General features: G+C 43.0%; 1 protein-coding gene and 1 non-coding gene across 2 annotated transcripts; one reads left to right on the forward strand and one right to left on the reverse strand.

The window, feature by feature from the left end:
* Nucleotides 1-3,335: 3,335 nt before the first annotated feature.
* LOC148032890 (uncharacterized) lies at nucleotides 3,336-4,597 on the reverse strand. The gene is made up of 2 exons (XM_087684201.1): nucleotides 4,541-4,597; nucleotides 3,336-4,406 (listed from the first exon to the last, which is right to left on the reverse strand). Exon 2 carries the CDS (start codon nucleotides 4,296-4,298, stop codon nucleotides 3,735-3,737), a length of 564 nt encoding a protein of 187 aa, XP_087540327.1. The 5' UTR covers nucleotides 4,299-4,406; nucleotides 4,541-4,597; the 3' UTR covers nucleotides 3,336-3,734.
* A 16,003-nt stretch (nucleotides 4,598-20,600) lies between these two features.
* Nucleotides 20,601-20,668, forward strand: LOC148032891 (small nucleolar RNA SNORD36). The gene has a single exon (XR_015691779.1). It is a non-coding gene; the product is annotated as a small nucleolar RNA SNORD36 (small nucleolar RNA).
* The last annotated feature ends 7,052 nt before the right edge of the window (nucleotides 20,669-27,720 follow it).

Below are 27,720 nucleotides of genomic sequence, written 5' to 3' on the forward strand. Positions count from 1 at the left end.
CTACAGATTCGCCAGGACGTTGGAGTCACCAGCGCGAGGTGGCAAGGGCACAACTCAAGGCCGGGGTGGTCCATCATCTTGGGAGTGGTGGCCACAGGACATATTTGGAGAACTTTGTAAGTTTCTCTTTTGTTTTGCTTGTTTGTTTTTTTGAAATATTCTTTGTACTGACAATCATGTTTCTAACAGTTGGCATTTTGTTTTCTTTGCAGCACTCCATTACAAATCGCGATCCGCAAGGCCTTGAGACTCGATATGTAGAGAGGCATGATCTCAATGCATTGATTGATCGATTGTATAGACGCGGCGGCCCTATAAGTCACTCATCTTTCTTGTTCGTAGTTACCATGAGATATTTGAATGCATTATTGTACAGTGGATTGATGTGTTGTTTCTTTTTCTGCAGAATCCGTTCAATGCTCCTTTGCGGTGGGACGAGCTTTTGGAAAACGAGGATTTGTAGCTCGCCCTTGGATCCTTGGAGCTCACACACCTTTATTTTTTAGTCGCCTGATCTATGTAGACATTTTCTATGTATTAGTGATATCCTGTCATGATTGTACCAATTGCTTTTTATGCGATCATGTATTTATTTCATATATCAGTTTTATGATTTCAGTATACATTCTCCACAATTTTCTTTTTCCCTCTTACCATCGCTATTTGTGTCGCAAATTTACTGCTCGCGTCGCTATTGGCATCGCTATGTGCGTCGCAAATTTACTGGTTGCGTCGCTATTGGTATCGCTATATGCGTTACTATTTGCGACACATATAGCGACGCATATAGCGATGCCGAGAAACCTGCACTTTAGTGAGTGCAAAAGCCCTTGCTTGTTCTAATTCAAATATGCTATGTGTGAAAGAGGATAAATAATGATTGAAGAGAAGAAGCTTCTACAAGCTTCTAACAAAGCTTGAATAGAAACAAGCTTTTTTGGAATGCACTGCTTTCTGGGGGCATGCTGAATGTGTTTTGGGAAAGGGAGTGGGCATCTAAGACAGGAGCAGGGCTTAAGGAGAAAAAGCAATGTGATTGCAAGGATCAGGGAGCCGTGTTTAGCAGATGGGCTAGCTTGCTATTGGGGGGAACATACTGAGCAGAACGAAAAGCGGAGTTTAAGGGGGATTGGAGAAAAGTATCAGGGCAGATCGACATGCTTTATGAGATGGAGTCAAGGCCTGCAAATGAGAGAAGAAGGCATCTTCTTTGGCTTCGCGATAGGCGCGGCTTCTTCATGACCATATCCTACTTTACGAGAAAAAAAAAATCACTCTCTTGAGGAGCATATTTGGTGTGACCCGGACGGCAATGTTTCACATTGATTGCAACGTATGTCAAAGTGGAGGCTTGATGAAGCTATTAATTTTGGGAGGTAGTTGTAAGGAAAGAGCACTCATATTGTGTGCAAGAAGGCGGTTGATGGTTACGAGGAGAACTCGGCACATCTTGATCACCTCGAGATGATGAGTCAAGATGTCAATTCTAGATACTACATAATTTGAGCCATGATAAGACTAATCTCTGTAGCAACCAATCTAAGCGGGTTTTTTATTGATCGAGTCCTGTTTCACGGCTTTTATGCTATTTCCTCAGAAGGAGATGACGCTAAGATGGGGTCGTGCTATCTTGGGAGGCCAACTTGCGCTACAGAAGGGCCGTGAGACTGTCTCGGTGCCAAGGGCCTCATGCAAAAGGAGGTCTTGGCTGATCATCGCTTGTGGTGAGAGAGAAGTAGAAAACAGGGAGATAGAAGAGGAATGGGGAAAGGAATTGGAAAAAAAGCATCCGGAAGAGCTGGAAGTTTCATGGACAAGGCGGCGCATGGCGGAAGGTAGATGTTGGCCTATCTTCTTGTTGAGAGTGGATGAAGAGACCGCGATCCTATGAAGGCAAGAAGGAAAGGGGAGGTGAATTGGACTTGCTACATGCCATAGAATCCTTTTCTCATTGCAGCTAAGACTATCAGTGCAAAGGTGTATGTCTTTGATTACAGTAGCTAAGGTCCAGCTGCGTCTTGAAGACACCGAGAGCGATGCCAAGCAGTATGATGACGAGCGAGGCGAGTTTGGGGGCTTCACCTGTGCCAATGGAAAAGTACAAATTACACAGCTAATAAATCATCAAGGGGAGGAATCATGCATCTTCAATTTCTCTTCCTCTTTCTCTGTTCATCGAGCATGCCATCTATCTACGGGGCAGAGCAGACCTTTAGTGTGTCATCGCACCGTCGCACGATCTATTTCCAGGCAGTTCAGAGACACACGCTAATGCTGCGGAAGCTCTTTCAGCAGTGTCTCATTTGTCACAGTCAGCAATTGCAGCTAAGTTGTCAAGGCCCAGTTTTATTGGAAAGCTATTCCATCATGTTTTAAAGGATCCAGATTCCAAATTTTCCCTAATACATTCTTTGACTGTATGCATCTCGTTACTAGATCCAAAGAAGTATGTGCTGGTTCGCAGAGGACAACATATTCTTGATTCCTTATCATCACCCACAAGTCTTGATTTTATCGAGGGAATGTTGCAGAGGCTAGGTGGAGTCTTTACTCAATAGATACACGTTTACACTTGAAGAACTCTTGGATGAGGATAAGTTAATTCAAGAGTGCAAGTCATTGAATACACGGCTGATAAATTTGTGATTAAGGGTTGGTTTCCAAGTTTTGTTTTCTTGAGGGTCAAGAGTAGTAGTAGTTGTGGAGCATGGAGTGAGCATGAAGAGGATGCAAGAAGAGGAGTCTTCGAGGCAGATCTCAATTATAACAACTTGTGCAATATGTGGTTGAAGAACCACCAGAAGGGCAGACACTAAGTGGACACTTAAGTCCCCTTTCATTGCTTGTGAAATTTTTACTTGTGAAATTGAGGTCATCTGCAGAACAATGGTGGAAGATGAAGAGTTAATGGATTTACTATTTTTCCTCCTAGATTCGGAGAGGCTGCTCGGGTTTCTTCTTCTTGTACCTTGTATTTGTTATTGGTAGAAATAAAACAGAGTCTTGGCATCATTTTCTCATCTTGCTTATTCACTTGATTGATCTTCTATCTTGAAATTCGTCAAGGTCCTCTATGGATGCGACTTTGTTTTCGAAAACACCCTTCAACAACGTTAGGTCCAACCAATCGTGTGTTTTTCTCTTATCTTTCTCAATCTATTGAGTTGTTCAAATCCTCTTATGTATTATAATATTGTTTGTATTTAATAGTTGAGATATTTGATTTGTTAGATTTGCTACGTGTTCCGCTTCGTAACAAGATACATGTGGAAGCACTCTTAGTTGACATGCGAACATTATGTGTGGACATTTCTTTTCTCCGTAGAATGATAGTATCGATCAATTGTGGGTAAGGGAAATTCATTATTCGACGCTCACATATGACAATTATAGTGCAAGGAATAGAATAGTGCAATAACGCTGGAAGGAAGGTTAGAATGTGATTGGTACACCTGCAGCAACATTAAGGTATCTATGCAAATCCAACTTTTACTTGCTTATATTTATTTATTGATGGGATTCTTGTGCGATGCATGGTGGATCAGCCGCACTCAAGAAGCTGCGAGCTGAGCTAATTATAACCTCATGGGGTGACAGCTGCCAAGCAGGTCGAGGGGGAAGCTGCGGGAAGGAAGGAAGGGCACAGAGAATTACTACTCTTAGTAACAGAAGTAGTAGGAGTAGTACCAGCATGCAGCAGCAACCAGCTAGGCCACCAGCTATGCCACCACGGATCACATGATACCCGCGTGGCGGCGCTGCGATTGAATGGAGTACGTGCTGCTGCTGCGTCGAAGAACGAAGGGGAGATGATCCTCGCTAGACAGCTTGAAGTAGGTGGCCCCTTCCTCCGAGTAGGCCGCTAAGCCAGTGGAGTTGAGGTAGACGAGGATGTCGTAGGCTTGGCAGACTGCACCCGCAATGCGAGGGCAGGGCAGAGCCACATCCCGGCGCTGAGAAAACTGGAGTCTGGCGCTTGGCCACTGATCCGCTTCCACAAGGAAGTACTCGCCTTCTCCTTCTTGTCTCCAGGCCAGAGCCCTACCGGTGTCCGCATTCTCGATCAACACATCGTCCACCTGCGATACGAACGGCCGGAACTCACGGGTAATGTGGGTGAACCTATACTTTGTGCCTTCGTCGGACAAGCGCACATAGTAGGTGGAGTTGCTTTCATCCCACTCCGGAGCCAAATAGCTGCCGGCTCCCTCAGAGCCCACGGACATGAACTCGTACAGCTCCTCGCCGTAATACACGGCGGGCGAGAAACACATGCTCCAGTAGGCAGTTCCGGGCATGGAAACCGTTGGAGTGCTGCTTCAGCCGATCCCGCGGTGGTGGTTGCTAGCATGCAAAGCTGCGGCATTGCTACCATGAGCATGATAATCGCCTTCGTCTTGCAGTTGCTGCTTGAATATCACAACCAAAGAAAAACGGATCAGGGGAAGAAAGCCAGAAAAAAGAAGAGACTAAGCGGTTCAATGTTTAGCATATCTTATACCCCTCTCTCCCACACGAAAACGCACGCACTGCACGATACCTAGCAGAAGCCATGGCTCGTAAAATTACGAAGACGTGCCGGAGCTATGGATTGCTGGATTCAGCGAGTTGCGAGGCTGATGCGCTGCCGTTTTAAAGGTAGACACAGAGAGAGAGAAAAAGAGAGAGAGAGAGGGAGGGGCGGTGGGGATCATGGCGTCAAGAGATAGGCATCACATGCATGGACGGACTAGCAGCACGGCATGTACCGATGTGAGCCTTGCCCAGCATGTGGTTGAAATTGGTATACTTTTCAATCACATGCTCAACAAGGCTCACATCGAAACAGGCCGTGCTGCTTGTCCTGATGTGAGCCTTGCTGAACATGTGATTGAAATTGCTGTAGTACAACGTTCATTGCGCCTCTCTCTCTCTATTGTGAGGACTTTAATCCTTGGCAGCTCGTAAAACTTCGAGATCCAACTACTGATCGTACAACTTGGAGCTTCAACTTAGAGCTCTTGGGGATAAATATTTCAAAGTTTGGCATCATGGGGTCAAGATATAGGTAGGCATCACATGAATAGACGAACCAGCAGCACGGCATGTACCGATGTGAGTCTTGCCGAGCATGTGGTTGAATGCCATATTCTGTTTGTTTATTTTAGTAAGAGATAGATCTTGCCCATTGCCAACTCCAAAAGAACAACCCACCCGCTTTAACCCCTTTTGTCATTGATGGCGTTTAGAAGACCATTATTGAGCCAGCACGACCCTATAAGCAAGGGCGAGGGCCCTCTTGCATGAAGAGATGTGAAATGCAAAACGTATCATACAAAGTTCTATACCTTCGTACTTTTCAAGTCACTTTTTGCTTTCTCTCTCATGGAGGACCACCCATGCACTTTAGTGATGTTGCAAAGAATGGCTTTTGCAAAGACCTCCTCAATGGACCACCCATCCGCTCTAGTGCAATTGCAAAGAATGACATAAAGTTTTTGATTACCCCCGAAAATAAGTTCATAACGCAAAGCAATGTAGTGATTTCTTTTCTTTGTTTTTTAGGATATTGTGAAAGATGAGCGTTTTGATTGTTCCGTTGAACATGTATCCCACTAGTACACCGACATTACTTATCATACAAAAAAAAAGGCTATACTCTTTTCCATGAATAGAGTGCATGTATTACAGTTGCAGGCACCACTAACTAGGTATTTGAGGACCCTTTTACTTGACCATAGTGGCTAGTCAAGGCAATTAGAGAATCTATGGAGACATGGTGATGATCTCGATTATGAGGTAACTGGATATCTTATAAGGACTATAAAGTTGAGAGTCCATCCCACAAGGAAAGGGTATTTGGCTTCCATATCCACTTTCATAAGTCCACTTGTATGGCCCATAAAGGTGACCTTGCAAGGGTATTTCCATTAACATCAAATATACTTTATATGCTTGCACTCATCCATTATAAAAGGAACTCCCTCCTTACTATTTGGAGTGGTGTAAAAGGAGGGTAGGGCTAAGGAGGCCTTGATGTGCTCCCAATGCAAACTAGAAGGACTTGGTCATTATATATATATATATTTATTTATTTATTTATGTTCACACATGCAAAAGAGAATATGCTGATTTCTCAAAGCCAATCCAAATTTGCATCAATTTATCATAACATTGCAATAACGATTTACACATTCTCTCTTCTACTTTTGAAGTTGTTTTTATTAGGTATGCCATCTCTATTTTTAGGTTCTCCTTCAAGGTGTCTATTTCTTGTTGAGTGTTGAAATGACTTGTTTTTTGGCTTATTTTTGTTGTTTTTGAGAGCTGAATGGTTGATTTTATGGGATGATTGGTTGATTTAGAAGTGGTTTGAGAGTGTTTTGGATGATATTGATTGTGTTTTGGAAGATCATGATGTTTGTTGATGGTTCTGTGATATTCTGATAGGTTCTGATAGGTTCTGTATACCTTCTGTTTTGTTCTGTTTTGGTTTGTTTTGTTCTGATGGTCTTCTGTAAGGAGGGATAAAGTATTGATTGATGAAGAATGAGATATTGTGAAAGCTTATTGAATGTTTTGTGAGAGTTTGGAATGATTTGAGAATGAGTTATGAAGTTTTGATAACCTTTTGTAACCTTCTGTAGGTCTTCTGTAGAGCTTCTGCTTCTGTTCTGTTCTGTTTCTGTTCTGTCTCTGTTCTGGTACTGTTCTGTAGACTGTTCTGTATGCTTCTGTAGGTGTTCTGTGGAATGTATGTGTGACTTTGGGGAAAGTTTTCTAACCTTGGAAAGAGGTGAATACAAGTGCAAAGGAGCTGAAGGAAGTGGAAGAAGTAGCTGCTGAAGACTCAAGAGAAGACTAGAGTGAAGTGACAGTAGTGAGCTATGAAAGGACACTGTAGTGGCTCTGGTAACTTTTCATATCAGACATACCTCTTGGGAGGGGTATCCACGACCTAAGAAGGATTATTGAGAGTAATTTTTGAGAGATTGTAGTGAGGATATGATGTATTATTGATGGAGAGAGAGAGAGAGAGTCAGAGATAGCCAATTCTACTGAAACAGAGTGATTGTATATGAGAGATTGAGAGAGAAGACTATGAAGATATTGAAGATGAATACTATGTGATGTATTTCCATTCAAAGATGGTGTATTCCTTTGCTTTCTTTGCTCTCTTGATGGATTTTATGAAGATATTGAAGAATATGGTTGATTCTATGAAATCCGTGGGAGGTCTACATGATGCTGCATGAAGATTTGTTGTGCCTGGTGTTCTTTTCTTCATTGTGATCATATGAAACATGATAAACAAGCTTGTTGATGTTACAAGATAGATTTTCTTGCAAGAGAATTCCCTTTTCCTTGGTGTTCCTCTCAGGGCTCCATGTTTTTGGTGCGTAGCCGGGGAAACTTGCCATCAACAAGCACCAAAAGAGGCTGAAAATGAAGGAATTGGCATTGCCAAGAAGAGAAGAATTCAATGGTTGTTTGTAAAGTTCCTTCTTCCACTGAAGAGTTGGAATTTCTCATAATCAAAGTCACTTTTCACAAGAAGTTCATCCCACAATGGCGGAAACACATCACCATCATGATGCATGCTCTATGTGGTGGACAGTTTCCTCTTCCTATTGAAGCAGCAGAAACTTGCATCTTAGTGGCAAACTGTTTGGGAACAAATTGAAGAACAGAAACAGAGAGAATGAACATCCATGGAAGATTTGGCATTCATTGAGAAGTTTCCAGACAACATCAAGTGGGAGATTGTGAAGAAGCTTCAGGAGTCTTGGTCTGTAGAGGTTCATAGGGACAAGAAGGAAAAGAGTTGGAATTTGTTCGTAGATGCTCAACAGCAAGATACATGGGATGCTTGGTGTACTGATAATCTTCTGTTTGTTCAATTAGCAACCCACTGGAAGTTGGTAGACAGAGTGTTTTTCACAACATACACTGTTGAAACCATCAGAAGTTGGCATTACTATGATGATGGCACCACCACAATGCTCAGACGTATGCATTTTGACACCTTCAGAACCGAATACCTTCCTCTGTGCAGTGGCATGAAAGCAGAATTCAGGGACGTTGAAAAGAAAGAAGTAGAAGAAATGTTGGCAAGAGAGTCCTCCAGAGACTGAAGCCTTCTGTTAACCCTCTGTGGAGCACTAACAACATAGTGGAGCCATACCCCTGATGAATGATGCAATAAAGAGGCAAGCATTGGAACGAGTCCAGAGGTACGTGAGAAGAGAGAAAGCAAGAATCAGAGCCGAGAGCAAGCTCGCAGCAGAAGCCGCCTTTGACGCCCTTGCGGAACTCTTTACAGCAGTCCCAATGGCACATCAAGCCCTTCCTCCTCCTGCTGGAGGTCCACTTCCAAGCCAGATCCGTCCTGGAAATATTGATGACAGACCAACGAATGTAGTCCCATTGCCAGTTTTTAAGGGAGAGTACAATGAAGACCCCGATCTTCATATAGCAGAGTTTATGGTAGCGTGTGTGGCTAACAATGCCAGAACCCCTGAGCATTGGTTAGCAATATTCCCCGCCACTTTCAAGGGCGCGGCGTTTCAGTGGTATGAGAGACAAGCAGCAGGAACTTTTGGCACATGGGACGACCTGAAGTTGGCCTTCCTCACTAAATTCAGGCGTGAAGGTTTTGAAGAGCGGATGCGAGAGGAATTTATGAACCTAAGTAAATCCTCTGGAGAAAGAGTAGAAGCTTATGTCTCAAGAATGGAATCCATCCTGAAGAGATGGACTAACCATAATCTAGATGATGGCATTCAGAAGGGGGTGTTTCTCAGAGGATTACAACCAGAAGTCCGTAAGTTTGTGGAGCTACAAAGACCAGCCACACTGCAAGCTGCAACAGAAGGTGCAAGACTGTATGATGAAGTGGAAGCTAGACTAGCAATGAATACAGGAAGAGGAGTCCTACCTCCTTTGATGCCAGGAATGATGTATCCACCAAATGCAGTTCCAGGGACTGTTCCCTATCCCTACCAACAGATGCCCCTGGTATCACAGTACAGTGCACCAAATCCACAGTGGCCACAATCCATGCCTCAAATGATGGTTCAACCACAACAACCATGGTCTCAACCAATTTCCTCAATGCCAAATCAACAGCAACAGTGGAACCTTACCAACTGGAGTCAACAGCCAACAGTTCAAACAGGAGCACTGAATCAGAACCAGAACAGAGATCCCTCTGTACCAGCCCAACCCGTTTATGCAGTAATTGCAGAGACTCCTCAAAACCCTCCTGCCAGTACGTCAGGAGGAGAAAGCTTGAAGGATTATTTATCTAACTCAGTTGCAAACATCAAAAAGGAGTTGATGGATGTGATTACAGAGCAACTACAGACGTTGAAAGTGAATACCGCTAGCATATCCAACGTTGCAGGAGCAGGAAGAGATGTGATGCGGTCAAATACTTGGTGTGGTAAGTGTCATCAAGCAGACCATTTAGCCACTGAATGTACACGAAAACCAACCATCCCTGGAGCCTTCTGTTCCTACTGTTTGCGGAAGAATCATACAGAGGACATTTGCTCTCTGAAGGAGATGCATGATAGGAGAAGGAAGGAAGAAAACGCAAGATTCAACTTGCTGGAATCCAAAATGACAACACAAGATATTGGACCCAAGCCTAGAGAGTTGGGTCCTAATTTCGGACCCAGAAGATTTCCCTCTCAAAGTTACAGAGGAAGACAGTCTGGCGGTGGTCAGAGATCAGAAGTGGAATGTTACAGATGTGGAGAAAAGGGACACATCTCACCAAATTGTCCAAATCCTCGAAGGTCAGTGGATTACAAGCCCTTATGCAGTCGATGCAAAGGAGAAGGCCACACTGCAAAAGACTGTCCAAGCCCAGCCCGAGTGAAAAACAGTGCTACTGATAGTCCGTCTAAGGCCCAAGAGCCTACCTCCAATTTAGTGGAATTGGAAGTTGCTGCCATCACGCGTGCAAAGCAGAAGGAACCACCTATCCAGAAAGAAAATAACCCTCCTGCCAGAACAGTGAAGTTCAATCTTCCACTAGAAGAACAGAACAGAACAGAGCCTAACAGTGCCGTACAGAGCACTACAGTGCCACAGAGAGTTACAGATACAGTTACAGAGGTAGGACCAGAGGTCCAGGAGACAGAAGAGGAGGAAGTGCCACAATTGGCAGAAGAAGCTCCTGTAATTCCCCTGTTGGAAGAAAGAGGGAAAATGAAAATGGGTGTTGCCCCATTCCCTAACCGGTTAGAGAAGCCAGTGGATCCTATTAAGGAATACGATCTAGTTAGAGATCTAGATACCTTTAAACCAAACCTCACATTCCGACAATTATTGATGTTGTCTTCCAGTTGCCGGAAAAGATTCAAAAGTATACTGACGAAAAGACGTGGTTTAAGGATTGCTCCCTCAACAGCAACAAAGCCCAACAAGGCTCCAGAGCCTGTGAAAAAAGTGGATGTGGCTAATGCTTTCCTAGATCCGGGTACGCCAGAGATTGGCGTGTGGATTGAAGGCTGCTTCATTGCAAACGCACTAATTGATGGTGGTTCATCAGTGAACATTATGACGGATGTTACAATGAAGGATCTAGGCTTACAGGGTGTGCAACCAACCCAATGGCTCATCAGACTGGCGGATTAGAGTAGAATTAAGCCTTTGGGCATTCTTCCATATGTAAAGACTACAGTGGCTGGAAAAGATTATTGGCTGACCTATTTGGTGGTGAAGCCAAACTCTTATGGTACATCGTATCCTCTGTTACTGGGCAGACCATGGCTTTTTGAAGCCAGAGCAAGGACGGATTGGTTCAAAGGAACTTTCACCTTGGGCAGAGGACCCAACAAAGTGGTGTTGAAACTGTATGGTTCTCAAAAAGGACATGGATCCACCTCCTTGGAATTATCTTCTGACTCCCCTAATGAGGTTACAGATGGAACATCAGCAGACGAAGATGCTGTCAAACAGATCCTTCCCAAGAAAACAGTGGCACATTCCTTAACAGTGGATACTATAAGCCGACTTCCAAAAGATGCAAAGCCATTATCAATGGGTGAATACTTCGTGCCTGAACCAGGAATGACTTCTGAAATCACTTCTGATAGTGAGATAGAAGCATGGATGTACTGCTCTCCCTGTTACATGGCCATAGCATAAGCCGAGATAAAAGCAGAAGAGGAGACAGAGAATTTGTTCTTCTGTTACAGAGCTCCTACAGAGACAGAAGCAGAAGCAGAAGCAGAAGCAGAGACAGAGACAGAAGAGGATGGATATGATATGGACGAAGAAGATTATGAAAGTGAGCCAGAAGAATCTATCCCACCTGAAGAGGATACATTTGAAGACGAAGTTCCAGAAGCATCAGAAGCCGACGAGCTCATGCTATGGGACAGAATGGAAATGGTACCATTTGGTCTAGTAAATGGATCATCTCATATGCAAAACCTTTATAAGAAATGGATTAAGAAGAGCAAGCCGTCTTTTAAGTGTGGCTCCTGCCGTCCTAACCCATCCTTGCCAAAGAAAGATGATGATGATGCACCGTGCCAACAAACACCAGTCCTACAAACCCAACAGGCATCAGAGGGTCCATGTTATGTGACGTTCTTGGATGTATCATCAGAAGATGAGTCTTCAAGCCACGAGGTAATTAATTTTAAAACCAAACCCGAAACGACGCTTATCCCATTTCAACATCTCAAGGAGCAACCTAAGTCTCCACCAAAAGAAGAAGTGAGTTCTAATGGGACATCAGACGAGGACACCACTCCCTTGAAGGAGTCAGATCTATACCCAGAAGCAGTCCGTGGGACCTTCATCCGTGAAGTAGAAGGTGAAAGGCAGTTAACCGTTGTGGATGCTGAAGGCACCGAACGCCACTTGAAGGTGGGTAGCAACCTCCCAGAAGAGGAGTTGTCAACCTTGTACAACTTGTTGAAAGAAAATTTGGACGTGTTTGCATGGTCCTACAAAGACCTAAAGGGGATTGATCCCACAATATGTCAACATCATATTGACTTGGAGCCTGATGCCAAGCCAGTACGGCAACGACAGAGGCGAATGAACCCGAATTATTCCACATTGGTGAAAGCGGAGCTGTTGAAGCTTCTGGAAGCCGAGTTCATCTATCCAGTGGCAAATAGTGAATGGGTTTCACCCATCGTGGTTGTACCCAAGAAGAATGGCAAATTGCGAATATGTGTGGATTTCTGAAAGCTTAATTCCAAGACGAAGAAGGATCATTTTCCTATCCCTTTCACAGACCAACTGTTGGACACAATGGCAGGACATGAGCTTTATTCCCTTCTGGATGGATTCAGTGGATACAACCAAGTCCAAATCGCAGAAGAAGACCAATCCAAAACAACCTTCACCACAGAATGGGGGACCTACGCTTACCGAGTGATGCCGTTTGGGCTCTGCAATGCCCCTGCTACTTTCCAACGAGTCATGATGGCCGCATTTCAAAATCATCTGCACGACTTCATTGAGGTATATTTGGATGACTTTTGTGTCTATAGTTTGATCCGTAAACACTAGGGACATTTGGAACAATGCTTTGACCGATGCCGGGAGTATGGGATTTCCCTCAACCCCGACAAATGCATCTTTGGGGTCTCTTCTGGAGTTCTGTTGGGCCACATTGTCTCTGCACAAGGGATATCAACAGACCCTGCAAAGATCGAAAAGATCGCAGCTCTGGCAGCACCCACCAACCTCAAACAGTTGAGGGGATTCCTAGGCCATGTGGGTTACTACAGAAGGTTCATAGCCCATTTTGCAACAAAGGCAACCTCCTTGCACAAGCTCCTGAGGAAAGATGCAGAGTTTACTTGGACAGAAGAATGTGACAAAGCCTTCCACACTCTGAAGCAGTGTTTGATAGAGGCACCCATTCTGCAACCTCCTGATTGGACGAAAGAGTTCCATGTATACACTGATGCATCAATTGAAGGCTTAGGTGTTGTCCTCTGCCAGAAGGGCTCCTCAAAGCTGGACCAACCGATCTATTACGCAAGCCGAAAAGTCACTGATAGGGAACGAAACTATACAGTGACAGAGCTGGAGTGCTTGGCAATGGTGTTTGCCCTGGAGAAGTTCCGCCATTACCTCCTATCTACCCACTTTAAATTTTATGTGGATCATGAGGCCCTGTCCTTCTTGATGAACAAAGCGGATGTGAAAGGACGAATGATGAGATGGCTCCTTTTATTCCAGGAGTTCGACTTTGAGGTGATTACTAAGCCCGGTCGTTCCCATGTTCTGGCTGATCATCTGTCGCGTATCCCGCAAACTGCAGACGAGGAGCAAGATGATCCAGACCTCCCTGATGCTTCCTTATTTTTGGTAGAAACTGTCACTCCCTGGTATGCGGACATTGCCAATCTGCTGGCAACCCAACAGTACCCTCCTGGTATTTCTAGTCGGGAAAGGAAGAAGCTCATACTAGAATCAGCCCCCTACACCCTGCTAGGCGGTGCACTGTACAAGAAAGACAAAGATGAAGTGCTCAGAAGATAGGTTGCAGGAGAAGAGATTGGGATTGTTCTGAAGGCTTGCCACGACGAGCCATGTGGAGGTCACTTTGTAGGAGAAGCTACACCCCAGAAAGGATCTACTAGCGGGATATTGGTGGCCTACAATTCACAAAGATGCCTATGATTACTGTAAAAGATGTGATGCTTGTCAAAGAATGGGGAAACCCACCAAGACAAGTGCCATGCCATTGCAACCTATCCTTCCGTTGAAGCCGTTTGAGAAGTGGGGTATTGACTTCGTAGGTCCAATCGACCCTCCTACCAGAAGGAAACAGAACCAATACATCCTCGTATGTACGGATTATATTACAAAGTGGTGTGAAGCTAAAGCCCTAAAGCGGGACGATGGTAACAGCGTGGCCCTATTCATGTACGAGAATATCATCACCCGTTTTGGCAGTCCCTTAGAGCTGGTAAGTGACAGAGGCACGCATTTCCTCAACAAAGTCATGGAAGAGTTGACGGAGTTGTATAAGATCCGCCATCGCAAGTCCACTCCTTATTACCCCAGAGCCAACGGCCAAGTTGAAGTCACCAATCGCATCCTCTGCTCGATTCTGACAAGAACAATTGCTGCACATCGTCGTGATTGGGACGATCGACTTACAGAGGCCCTCTGGGCGTACAGAACCTCCCATAAAGCAGCAACAAGACAGACACCTTTCCAGCTGGTGTATGGTACAGAAGCAGTTTTTCCTGTTGAACTGGAACTACCCTCTTTGAGAGTGGCGATCAAAGAGCGTTTGGGGGATGATGATTCACTGCAATGCCGTCTCCTGCACTTGGAATGTTTGGATGAAATTCGTCGGATGGCTCTACAGTGCATGGAAGCCACACAAGCTCGACGTAAGGCTTACCATGACAGTTTCATCAAGCACAAGGAGTTCAAAGAAGGTGATTTGGTCCTAGCCTATGATTCACGCTTTGGCAAGTTTCCAGCAAGCTCCAATAGCGGTGGATGGGCCCCTATAAGGTACTTGCAGTCAACCCTAATGGCTCTGTCCAAGTGCAGACCGTTGATGCCTCTGATGATCCCTTTCTGATCAATGGATATCGCCTGAAGAAGTACTTCCCTCCTTGGGGATCTTGATAATTACGGACACTTGATCCTTCCCCTCATTGGCGCGGCACTGTACTTCTTATGATGTTACTTCTGTTAGCCGTTCTTCAATTACTCCTGATGAAGTGGACGCAACCCTCTATCTCCTCAAACCCTCCTTGATCTCTTATCCTCTATTTTCCACCAGCATCAGTGGCGAGGTGGGTTCTGACAAATGGTAGTTCTACCATTCCCTTGCTCAATTCGAGAAAAAAAAGAGAAAAAGAAAAGAAAAGAAAAGAAAAGAAAGAAAGAAAGAAAAAGAAAAAAAAGAAAAAAACAAAACATATCGGTCATGGGAGAAAAGGACTTAGGTCCCTGTCATGCCGACCTGTTCTTCGAGAAAAGGTGGAAACACCCTCGGGAATAGGGGAAAATAAGAAAAAGAAAAAGAAAAAACAAATAAGAAAAAGAAAAAAAACAAAAAAACAAATCTGTTATGAGAGAAAAGGAAGCAATTCCCTGTCATAGCAGGCCTCGTTCCAAGAAAAGGTGGTAAACACCCTTGGGCGAGAAGCTCGCTGTGGAAAAGGTGGTAATACCCAGCAGTCCAGAAACCCGTACCGTCTTCCCCGTGCCATTTCAATCCCGTCACGGCAAATTTTTTTACCCCGCCCCGCGCACGTGCGCGGGACGGGGGTACGCACCCGTCCCTTACCACCCTTCCCCTTCCTTCGGGCACCCACCCTTTCCCCCCACCCCTTCCCCCCATGGCCCCCCATGGGCACCCACCCTTTCCTCCCACCCCTTCCCCCCATGGCCCCCCATGGGCACCCACCCTTTCCTCCCACCCCTTCCCCCCCCAACTGCCACCCCATCCCCACCCGCCTTCTCAACCTCTCTCTTTCTCTCTCTCCTTCTGCGACTACCCTTCCCCCCACCATCGCTGCCTACCCCCGTCGCCTCCCCTCCCAGCGACTACCCCTCTCCCCGCCTTCCTTCGTCGCCTACCCCCCCCGGTGGCGCCTTCCAGCCCCCCGCCCGCGACTCCCACCTCCTCCTCCATAGCCCCCCGCCCGCGACTTCCTCCTCCTCCTCCACAGCCCCCCGCCCGTGACTCCCACCTCCTCCTCCACAGCGCGCCCCCCAGCGACTCCCTCCTCCTCCTCCGTGCCCCCGCCCGCGACTCCCACCTCCTCCTCCACAGCCCCCCGCCCGCGACTCCTCTCCCTCCTCCACCTCCATCGCTCCTTCACCTCCTCCTCCTTCTCCTTCCCTTCCTCCACCGCTTCCTCCCCCTCTGCCACCTCCTCCCACCCTCTCACCTGCCCCAGGTTAGCAACTAACCTTAGATTAGTTAACACTAACCTAATTGTGATTAATTACTAACCTAGCTTTAGTTAACCTTAACTAACTTAGGTTAAAAACTAACTTAACTAGGCTTAGGTTAAAAACTAACCTCACTAGGGTTAGGTTAACCCTAATCTAACTGTAGTTAGTCAACTAACCTACCTCAGGTTAGTCTCCCCCCCATTAACTAACCCTAGGTTAGTTAGTCTCACCTAGGTTAGTTAGAACTTACCTAGACTAACTTAACTAACCTAGACTGACCCCAGACTAACCTAATTGACTTAGTCCACCCTAGACTAACCCAGACTAACCTAATCAACCTTGACTTACCTGACTAGACTTAGGTAGACTAACCTGACTTATCCCACTAACCTTACTTAATTGACTTATGTTTAACTGACTTATTTGATTAATGTGATTTAGGTGACTTAATTAATCACTACATTAATTTTCCATTAAAAAATTTCAGAAAAATTTCTAAAAATTCATTTTCCCTTTTGTCAATTTTTGGAAATTTGTCTGCTGGAAATTGCCTATCCTATAATTTCTGAAAATTCCACATTTCCTAAATTTACCCCTAAATTGCCCATAAATGTAGAAAATTCATTTAAAAAATTATTTAAAAATTTCTAAAAATTGCTAAAAACATTCTAAAAAATTCCCCTCACCTCCCTTCATCATTTTTCCTTTATTCAAATATAAATAATCACAACTAAAAATAAAAAAATAAATAAAAATAAAAAACCAACACAAACCAAATCAACACATCTGCTAAGGTGTTGTCATTGTTGTTTCATCAGTGCTCTTTACTTTTCCTTTATTGGAACTCTTCTGTGCGCATTTCTGCATTACATACACACCCCTTCCAGGTATTTATTTTATGTGCTTTATTTATTTTTCATTTTCCCCTTAATCACAAATTAATTGTTAAAATGAACCCTTTAATTCACCCACCGTTTCCACGCGCATTCGCGCTAAACACACATTTTTTTTAAAATTAAAATCAACCAGTCGTTCACTTAGCACACGCTACGTGCGCTAAAGAGGCACTTTAAAATTTTAATTAAAAATAAACCAGCCGTCACTTGAGCACGCGCTGGCAAAAAAGCGCTCCACATCACCTTAATTTATAATCAATGAATTGCATTTAGAGACCCAGTCGGGAATCGAAGTCCGGGAATCGAATAACTGCACCGTTTTAACCTAATAATTGGTAATTAAATTTATAATAAGGAACCGCCGTTTTCTTGTTAAGGTTTATCACCTAATAAAAATTCACCAATTCCTAATAATTTATTAAAATCAACCCTTCATTAAATTCATTCCCCCCTCCTGCACTTAATTTCCTTTTTAATGAACCGTTTCGTGGGATGGGTATGCGCAGTCCTTAGCGTTATTTTCCATGGTCCAGTCTTGGTTCTATCACAGATGTCGTATTGATATCTGTCGGATATGGTATGGTTTTGGTTTCATGTCTTAGTTACGGTTACGAGTACGGTATGCAGATTTTTTTTTTAATTGCCTGATACGGGGTTCAGGGTGTTTGTCTGATGCATCGCATGAAGCTTTCGGTCGCATTTGTCTCAAGGTCATGTCAAATTTTTTCTAGGATGTGGTTTGCTTGGGGTTAGTAGGTCGAGTCATGTTTTATTGTTTTGGTAATTCTCTTATCCTTGGTTTTTGTCTGTTGCTTTGCAGGCATTCTCCTTGATTGTCTGTGTTTGTGGTGTGTGTGTAACCATCTGAATGGCGCCTTCTCATGCTCCTCCCCCTATCCAGTACGTCCCATTAGTTAGTAGGGATTACTCGTCCCTACTTACTTTTGAGCCCCTCACGAAGGCAGGACTTGCTGCTTTTGTGGCCACTCCTTTTCCATTACTTCTAGAGGATCCATCCGTATGTGATGAGTTCCTGGCCTCTTACAGCAAGAAGACAGGCGTAGTCCAAGGAATGTCTATGACATTGACGTCTCGCGGCTTAGGGAAGGCTCTATCTTTACCCTCCAAAGGAGAACCTTTTGTGACCACTCGTCAGCTCTTCTCTAATGAAGAGATTCTCAAGCTGTTGCAGAAGTAGACAAGGGAAGTCCTTGATGTTAAGAAAGTGATAAACTCTTCCGGAGTTTCTTTTTCTATGATTACTGATCCCGTATGGAAGACGATGTGTCAGTTCCTTCAGGACAGGTTTATGCCTGCCAAAACGCCATCCCACTATTTGTCCAAAGAACTTTTCACAGCTTCCAAGATGGTGCTGAAAGGAGTTGCTATTGATTGGAGCACATACCTCCTTACTAAAATGGATCAGCATTTTGTTAAAGTCACGAGGGGTAATGTTACCAATGTTACCTACGGATCATATTTGTCTGCCTTCTTGACCTATTCAGGTTTATAGAAGACTGTGCCTCCACCTCCATCAGATCCAGTACCTCCTCCTCCACCTTCAGAAGAGTCAGCACCTATTAACATTGAGGATGATGATTCTCCGCCTCCCCTGGTCATACAACGCAAACGCTTGAAGAGGGTAGCGGATAAAGCCCCTGCTGTACTTCCCTCAGTGTCTATCCCTGCTACTTCTGGCAGTGAACTCCCTGGGTATCTCACTTGCAATAACCTGTTCCGAGCACATCGAGAAGGATCCTTGGAGATCTTAGTTCCTTCCCTGAACAGTCTCGTTTCAGGAGATGCCATTCCTTTCCTCTGCAAGGATATTCAAAGTTCCATTGAGTTGTCAGTGACAGCCTATGTTCAACAGCTGTACGCATCTTTCTATGAGGAGCTCATGCAGTCCAAAGACCAGTTGCATAAGGCAACATCTGAGTTAGCTTCTGCTAAGGATACCCTAGCAGATTTATTTAAGCAAATGGAACAGCAAACCCAACTGGTTGCCACTCAAAGCGATGAGATTTCTTCATTGAAGACCCAGTTACTCGAGGCTCAGTCACAGGTTGCTAGCCTTTTAGCAGAGAAGGAGAGGATGTCCAGCGAAGCGAAAGAATTCCAAGCTATTTTAGATGACAAGCTTTCACCTTTACAGATGGCTAAATCCACAGTGGCCAACCAAGCCTCCCAAATCCAGCAGTTGCAAGATCAGCTTGCAAAGTCCCGCTCTATTCCTCCAAGCCCTCCTGTTCCATTAATTCCTTCTCTTTCACAGCAGGATTTGGCTACCCTTCAGAGACAGGCTACTTTGTGCCCTCTATTCCAAGATAAAGTGGAAAGATTGCAGTCCAGAATGGACTTGTTATGGTCTACCTTTGAGCAGTTTCAGGCATATGTCTTACCAGACCATTCTTTCTTTGTCCACTACCACTTACAGAAGTTGGTCTTCTATATGAAGCTTTCCACGATGGATTTACCTTTTCCAGAGGATGGCTGGAGTGGGGCTTGGTCTGCTGAGTTGTTGACAGAGGTAGTCAGAATGCTCTTTGAAGATTCTGTCACGCCAGACACCATGTTGTTGTCATACATGTATCTCCGAGGAGATTTGTTAATCCCAGATGAGGTAGATATGGCATGGTATGTGGGGGATGTGGTCTTACAGGCTGTTTTATATGTCAATCATTTGGAGTTGCACATAGCTGATATGTTTCAAAGTTATTCCTCCAAAGTAGCTGATTGTCAGGATAGTTCATGGCATTCCATGATTGATTCGGTGGTTCTCAATCAAAGACAAAACACAGCTCCTACCTTTGTACAGAGTACTAACCAACTAAGGATGGATCTCTTAACCTATCTTTCAAAGCATAATCCATTTGACGCTACCTTCTTTGATGCCTATCATAGACGATCTCTCTTAGGACCTTCTGTTCCTACCCTCCTCTATTACCAACAATTGGCTCACCGCTATGCTATATATATTTCCCTTTGTCAAACTAATTCCACAGTAATTTTACCACTTCTTTTCCAACCTTCCAATTTTCTCAAATTCCTATTTTCACTTACTGTTCCTTTATTGAGGATAGGGTATTTTCGCCTTCTCTACCCTGTCCTTCACCCCTCATTAATGTACCCTCTACATTTCCTATTTATCAATTAACACCATTCCTTAGTGATTCCTTCCAAATTTCTGCCACTCCTTCTTTAACCTTTTCTTCCTTTTATGATTTTTCTTATCCTTCCCTACATCCACTTTCCCTTATTCCACTACCCTCTCCTAGCACTTCCATATCTCAACCACCTCAGTTGGTTAGTGACTGTGCCGGTTTTGATAATCAGATTTCCAAAAGAAGGGGATGGAGTTCGGATGATTGCCTTACAGGACTGCAAAAATAATTGGCCAGTAATTCCAGGGGAATGGACAGCTTCCAGTCAAGCTTATCAAAACTATGTTCATTTTGCCCAACAATATTCACAGTCTGCAGATCCCTTAGTGAGATTAACTACTCACTTTGCTTGGTACCTGGCGTATATGCATAGGCACTCTCATACTGATTCAAAGCCTATTCCAAAGTTGTGCATGAATGTCAATGTTAGCATTGATTCCCAACAGTTGGAGATACTATATTTTCATGCCCTCTGTTTGCCTAGCAGATACTTGGTCCTGTTGGAAAGGATGTGCTGTCTCCAATTTTTTCAAAATCCTCCTAAAAACTTTGTAGATGAATCCTTATCTATGGATCCATTCCGACAACATCAATCTTTTAAGAGGGATCATCTTCATTTATGCCTTTCCAATAAACAGGTTATAAGTTGGGGTTGTGATGGATGGATTCTTTTTGAAAAGATATTGAAGATCAAAGTGAAGCTTTTCAATGAACTTGTATTCCCTTTTTCCTGGGTCGCGAGGACGCTTCCTTATTAAGTGTGGGGATATGTTGAGTGTTGAAATGACTTGTTTTTTGGCTGATTTTTGTTGTTTTTGAGAGCTGAATGGTTGATTTTATGGGATGATTGGTTGATTTAGAAGTGGTTTGAGAGTGTTTTGGATGATATTGATTGTGTTTTGGAAGATCATGATGTTTGTTGATGGTTCTGTGATATTCTGATAGGTTCTGATAGGTTCTGTATACCTTCTGTTTTGTTCTGTTTTGGTTTGTTTTGTTCTGATGGTCTTCTGTAAGGAGGGATGAAGTATTGATTGATGAAGAATGAGATATTGTGAAAGCTTATTGAATATTTTGTGAGAGTTTGGAATGATTTGAGAATGAGTTATGAAGTTTTGATAACCTTCTGTAACCTTCTGTAGGTCTTCTGTAGAGCTTGTGCTTCTGTTCTGTTCTGTTTCTGTTCTGTCTCTGTTCTGGTACTGTTCTGTAGACTGTTCTGTATGCTTTTGTAGGTGTTCTGTGGAATGTATGTGTGACTTTGGGGAAAGTTTTCTAGCCTTGGAAAGAGGTGAATACAAGTGCAAAGGAGCTGAAGGAAGTGGAAGAAGTAGCTGCTGAAGACTCAAGAGAAGACTAGAGTGAAGTGACAGTAGTGAGCTATGAAAGGACACTGTAGTGGCTCTGGTGACTTTTCATATCAGACATACCTCTTGGGAGGGGTATCCACGACCTAAGAAGGATTATTGAGAGTAATTTTTGAGAGATTGTAGTGAGGATATGATGTATTATTGATGGAGAGAGAGAGAGAGAGTCAGAGATAGCCAATTCTACTGAAACAGAGTGATTGTATATGAGAGATTGAGAGAGAAGACTATGAAGATATTGAAGATGAATACTATGTGATGTATTTCCATTCAAAGATGGTGTATTCCTTTGCTTTCTTTGCTCTATTGATGGATTTTATGAAGATATTGAAGAATATGGTTGATTCTATGAAATCCGTGGGAGGTCTACATGATGCTGCATGAAGATTTGTTGTGCCTGGTGTTCTTTTCTTCATTGTGATCATATGAAACATGATAAACAAGCTTGTTGATGTTACAAGATAGATTTTCTTGCAAGAGAATTCCCTTTTCCTTGGTGTTCCTCTCGGGGCTCCATTTCTCCAACATCAACAATGAGAAGTCATAAAGCATGCATTAGTTTTCAAATTTATCATTTCGATGACCATGCACTAGAAAGAAACACAAAAGGAAAACATATATGCATGGAAAAAGAACAACATAATTTTATCATAATGCCACAAGTACTAGTTGAAGGTAATTTTAGCATCATCAGAAGTTCTAAAAAATCACCATAAAAAACCTCATACATCCAGATAATTGTTGTTATACATCTTCACCAACAAAGCTCTAACAAAAGGCGAGTTTATTTGTAGTTCAGTTAATCAAATTCATCATCTTTGGTATTACTATGCATCATAGTAGCCACTCGCTTTACATTATGAGGTCCTCTCATCTAGTCACCAATATGCAGAATTTCCAATTCCTTCCCTTTTTCTTTAGAATTGACCCCCTTTGAACAACAAATCACCTAGAATCAACTCTAGCACTTTGTGATTTGAGTTCACTTACTCCTCTTAGAGATATGGTATATCGATTGTTAACTGTAGTGGCAATCAACCGTCGAGACCCATGGACCGCTTATTGTTTCAAACATTCCAAGCCAAGCACTATTGGCTACCTCTCACATAGCCGATACACTATCCATCTCTATGGGTGTAGTGAGTTTACCTCCGTGCCCGATCGAGTTACCTCCTCTCCTGAGCACTCCGGTAGCTCCACGATCTAAGTACAAGCTATCCTCAAGCTCCATGCTCCAAGATCCACTTCCGCAAGCAAGAGAAGAGAAGAGAAAAAGAGAGGAGATGATCTAGATTTTCTCGACCACGGTCCCTCACCCTCACATACTCACTCCCTCACACGCTCACACTCCCTCTCTCAAGCACAAGCTAAACCAAGCAAGCAAGAAGAAGAAGAAGAAGAATAAGAAGAGGAGGAGGAGGAGGAGGAGGATAGCCACTTTTGGCCACACACAAGAATGAGCTCATTTACTTTTTAACTTTATATACAAAACCCTAAATCCCTTTTGGGCAATCTTCCCCTTGTCTACAATACCTACAATTGAGAACCTTACAGATGCGGTCTTTTCCTGGGGTAGTGCTAGTCTTCTTATCATGCATAAGACATAGTTTAATGAGTTTGGGAGAGAGGTCGATGAACTCTACATGAGCCAAGAGTAATGCCTGCACTTGAGGACCCAAGCTGTGTATAGAGTATGGTGCAAATATTATATGAGTGCACGTGGATACTTAGATATTATGTAGGTAGAAGACTGCTAGTCTGATGCCTCGTAGCAACGTGTAGATGAAGCAAAGTTGTCAATGTTGAGGAGAAGTACACATGAAGGTGCATAAGATATCCTTTGCACTGTGACAACACAATTTATAATAATTAAACTCATCGATGTTTTAAATTTTGGTAGTTGGTAGCTACTTGTCTTGCTCGATGGGTATGGTGGACATTTCATGGTTGTTCGTGCATTGTTTACGACAATCAATTGCAATGGTACTGAAGTGGAGTGCAAAAAAGGAATCCTGCAAGTGGTTCAGGGTGACAGGTCTAACCATAGGTGAGATAAGCTCCCTAGGTGTGTCCTGCCCCCTTGATGTGCCCTGGACAATTGTGGGAGATGTGAAAAGGACTAGGGGACTAAGGATAGAAGCAGCTGACCGAGGTCACTGGACGCATCTAATTTGAGGACCCTTAGGTGTTGTGCTGTGATTGTGAGTGCTTTTTCATTTTTCTTTCATTGTTTATTTTTTTCTTTTCTTTTATTGTCTTTTTTTTTTGGTCCTTTTTTTTTGAGTAAACCATTGCAATACGTTGAGCCTATCAGCCGTTCACACTACAACAGAAACGAGGCATAGACATGCATGCTAGACGCGCAAAGTCGGGCACGTCTATCAGAGCGTCTATAAATGCGTATAAACGTGCGTGTAAATAGACGCGAATTTTGCATCTATATATCCGCACAAATAGATGCTAATATAGACGCGCTATCAGACACACAATTATTTAACCACGTAAAATTAGCAATTTATATAATTGAAAAACCAAAGTTAATAATTATTTAACCACTTGAAATTGATTCTTGAGAATGCACATGTGCGCATGATAAAAACCATAGAATTAAGAATACACATTGAATCATTGAATTAAAAAAATAGAATTACTAATTTCCTTTTCATTGCTCTCTAATGAATGGCAGTTCCTCCAGTTGACAAGCCTAATATAAGTAATTAGTGGCAAGCGACAGAAACCTTACAATTAGTAGCAAGCATACATCCTTTTTATTATGGAAAATTCAATGCTTGCTTTAAAATTGACTATTGATTCTTGAGTATGCACATGTGTGCATGATAAAAAGCATAGAATTAGGAATACACATATATTGAATCAATAAGCAAATAAAGTATGTTACAGTGAAAGATCCATCTCATCTTCAATGAGATCAGTCCTTGCTAAACTATCTACTTCTAGGTCTATGTTACCAAGAGGTAACGAAACAAATAAGTCTATCCCACTATCAGATGTGTTGCTATCTTGCCTAATAACTTCATCAATATCATCAACAATCACATTATTGCCTTCTTTTGCATTTCCTTGAACATCATCGCAAGGTTCATATTGTACTATATCACGCATATCATTCATTATGGTGTCATAATGCACATCATCATTATTTGTTGGATTGTCATCTGCTATCTCCATGTCGGTAATATTACCTATATATTGGTTTTGAACGATTAGATATAGGGATGACATACCACCATCGGTTATTGTTTACCATTGGTTGATACATAACCTGTATTTGAAAAACAAAAGCAAAAAACTTAAGTACTTATTATATTGTGTATATGTATCACATGTATACATATAAAAAAATTAGCCTTTGCATATATACCTGCTCGCATTATTGAGGTAGTATTAATGTGTCATTCTTGTTTTGGTGAAATTTTGTAGAGTCAATGATTACAAAAACACTTGGATGATGTCTGATTGTGCAATGCTCACCATTTGTTACCACTTCTTTAAACCACTTCACATCTAGTACATATATAAAGAATCGTCTGAAGTCAAGCTTCATAATGTCTTGGATCAAGCCACAATAACCTTCCATGGTATCATTGGCAGCCTCGAAGTGAGCAAGGACACCACAATCTTGGGTATTTCTCTTTTCATCTATACGTTGAGTTCGAAGATGTTTACCCTCACACCAAAGTGCATTGAATAATGTGCACTAGTAGTAAAAGATAAAAGATCAAACATGTCAATTATTTATATAAAATAAAACTTATAGAAACAAATTAATTGATAGTATGTCTCACCTTTGATAAGCAACCTCGTGCATATTCCCACTCTTCTTGAGATATATTAATTTCCTCCTCTTTTTCCATTCTCTCCATTTCCTCATGTAACCAATCTATGTCAATATGACGTGGGAGCGCATTTAGATGATCTAGAAATGAGACATTACGTCCATATCTAGTGCCAAATTCTTGTCTTTCGCTTTTTCTTCTTGCCCTTGCTTCATTATATAGTGTCACCCATTTGCTCATAACATCACTATTGAGCACACAAAAACTATTTAACTTACGAAGTTCTTCTTTTGTTAGCACTTTACTCACTCCTTTTCCTTGAGGTACTATAGAGGTTATCCTTAAGTCTTCATCATCTTTCCGTAGTCGTGGTTGAGAGGGATCCACTTCAGCAAGCTATTCAGAGATATAAATAAGGGATGATTGCACTAACCAACCCTCAGCCATGCTTCCCTCAGGCCGTGCTTTTTGCCTCACAAAATCTTTCAAGGTTTTCATGAAGCGCTCAAGAAAAAACATCCACCTTACATGAACTGCCCCACAAAGTGCGATCTCATCAGTCAAATGTACGAGTAAATGTAATTGTGTAGTCAAAATGGATTGAGGAAAAATTTCCTCCACTAAACAAACCACCTCAATAGATAATACTCGAGCATCTTGCAATGTGTTTGGATCAATTTCCTTCGAGCTCACGTATCTGTCAAGATGTATTTGAGAATTGTTTATTTTTTTGTAGAAATTCAAATATATATAATGAAAAAATACAATGTATACACACCTCACAAGCTCTCCCATCTTGTAAATGATATCAGGTACATCTTTGGAGGCACAATGGGATCTGCTAGTAGGAAGAACGAACTGAATGTAAACAATATTCATAGATGCAAATGATTAGTTGAGGAGACACTACAAGGGAATGGGGCAATAGCGACACCGATTAGCGATGGCGGATATCGGCGTCGCTATAGGCATCGCTATTGGCGTTGCAACTAGCGTCGCAATTGGCGTCGCGACGCATATAGCGACGCCGCAGGGAAAAAAAGCGCGGCCGAAACCAAAGCGCCGTTTTCATTTTCGTTTCTTCGCCTTTTGAGAGCAAGAGCGAGGGAGAGAGTCAAGGCTTTGTAAGAGAAGAGGAGGAAGAGACTTGCTGCCGCCATCGTCGTTGTTCGCGAAGGAGAGGAGGAGCCCTCATTGCAAAGAGAAGCCGCCCACGCTCGCCATATCTCATTGGTGAGTCTCCCTCTCTCTTTCTTTTACTTGTTGAAGGTTTAAATCGTTCTCTTTTGTTTGTTTAGGAGAGGAAAAGAAAGAGAAGGAGAGGGAGAGGGAGAGAGAGGGAGAGAAAGAGAGGGAGAGGGAGAGAAAGAGAGTGAGAGTGCATTCTCTCTCTCTCTCTCCCTTTTGCTTGTTTAATGTTTAAATTACTTTCTTCTTTGCTTGTTTAGGAGAGGAAACGAGAGAGTAAGAGAGAAAGAGAGGGAGAGAGGGAGAGGGAGAGGGAGAGGGAAAGAAAGAGAAAGAAAGAGAAAGAAAGAGAAAGAGAAATAGAGGGAGAGGGAGAGGGAGGGGGAGGAAATAGGAGAGGGAGAGAAAGAGAAAGAGAGGGAGAAGGAGGGAGAGTGCATTCTCTCTCTCCCTCCCTCTCCCTTTTGCTTGTTTAATGTTTGAATCACTTTATTTTTTGCTTGTTTAGGAGAGAAAATGAGAGAGAAAGAGAGTGAGAGGGAGAGGAAGGGGAAGGAAATGAGAGAGGGATAGAAAGAGAAAGAGAGGGAGAGTGCATTGTATCTCTCCCTCTCCCTTTTGCTTGGAGGATGTTTAAATCACTTTATTTTTTGCTTGTTTAGGAAATGAGAGAGAAAGAGAGATAGAGAGGGAGAGGGAGAAAAAGAGAAAGAGAGGGAGGGGGAGAGGGAGAGGGAGGGGGAGGGGAAGGAAATGAGAGAGGGAGAGAAAGAGGGAGGGGGAGGGAGAGAGAGCGAGGGAGAGGGAGAGGGAGAAAGAGGAAGAAAGAGGGAGGGAGAGGGAGAGGGAGGAGGAGGGAGGAAATGAGAGAGGGAGAGAAAGAGAACGAGAGGGTGAGGGAGAGGGTGAGAGAAAGAGAGGAAGAGAGGGAGAGGGAGACAAAGAGAGGGAGAGGGAAGGGAAGGAAATTTAAGATAATATACATATTGATAATGGTATGCAATGTGCTTTGCATACGGCCACGTACTTCATCAAAATTAACCCAAAATTATTGTTATAGAAGAAGAAACCCTTAAATTGAGTATAGGATAATTTCTCTCAGGTCTTATGACTATGAGTAGAATTGATTGAAATAAATTTTATTACTATAGTTATAAAATTTCATAGATGGCGCGCATTAATTTTAAAATGGATTACTTATACTCAAAGCCGAGATATAACAAATAATTATCTACCGGGACAAACAAATCGTTGAGCATGATACAAGGCCGAGATATAACATCGGAAAATCTCTCAACTACTATATACAATGCAAGGTTTATGGTCAACTTGCAACTTGACGTACATCTCCATAAAGCTATCCATTTAAGCCTCGTTTGCTGTAATGTAAATAAGATGGCAAACGAAGAAGGTCTTA

This window comes from Lygodium microphyllum, chromosome 8 (assembly GCF_053477565.2).
Source record: "Lygodium microphyllum isolate KBCC chromosome 8, Lygodium_microphyllum_v1.1.10, whole genome shotgun sequence".
Lineage (NCBI taxonomy): Eukaryota > Viridiplantae > Streptophyta > Polypodiopsida > Schizaeales > Lygodiaceae > Lygodium > Lygodium microphyllum.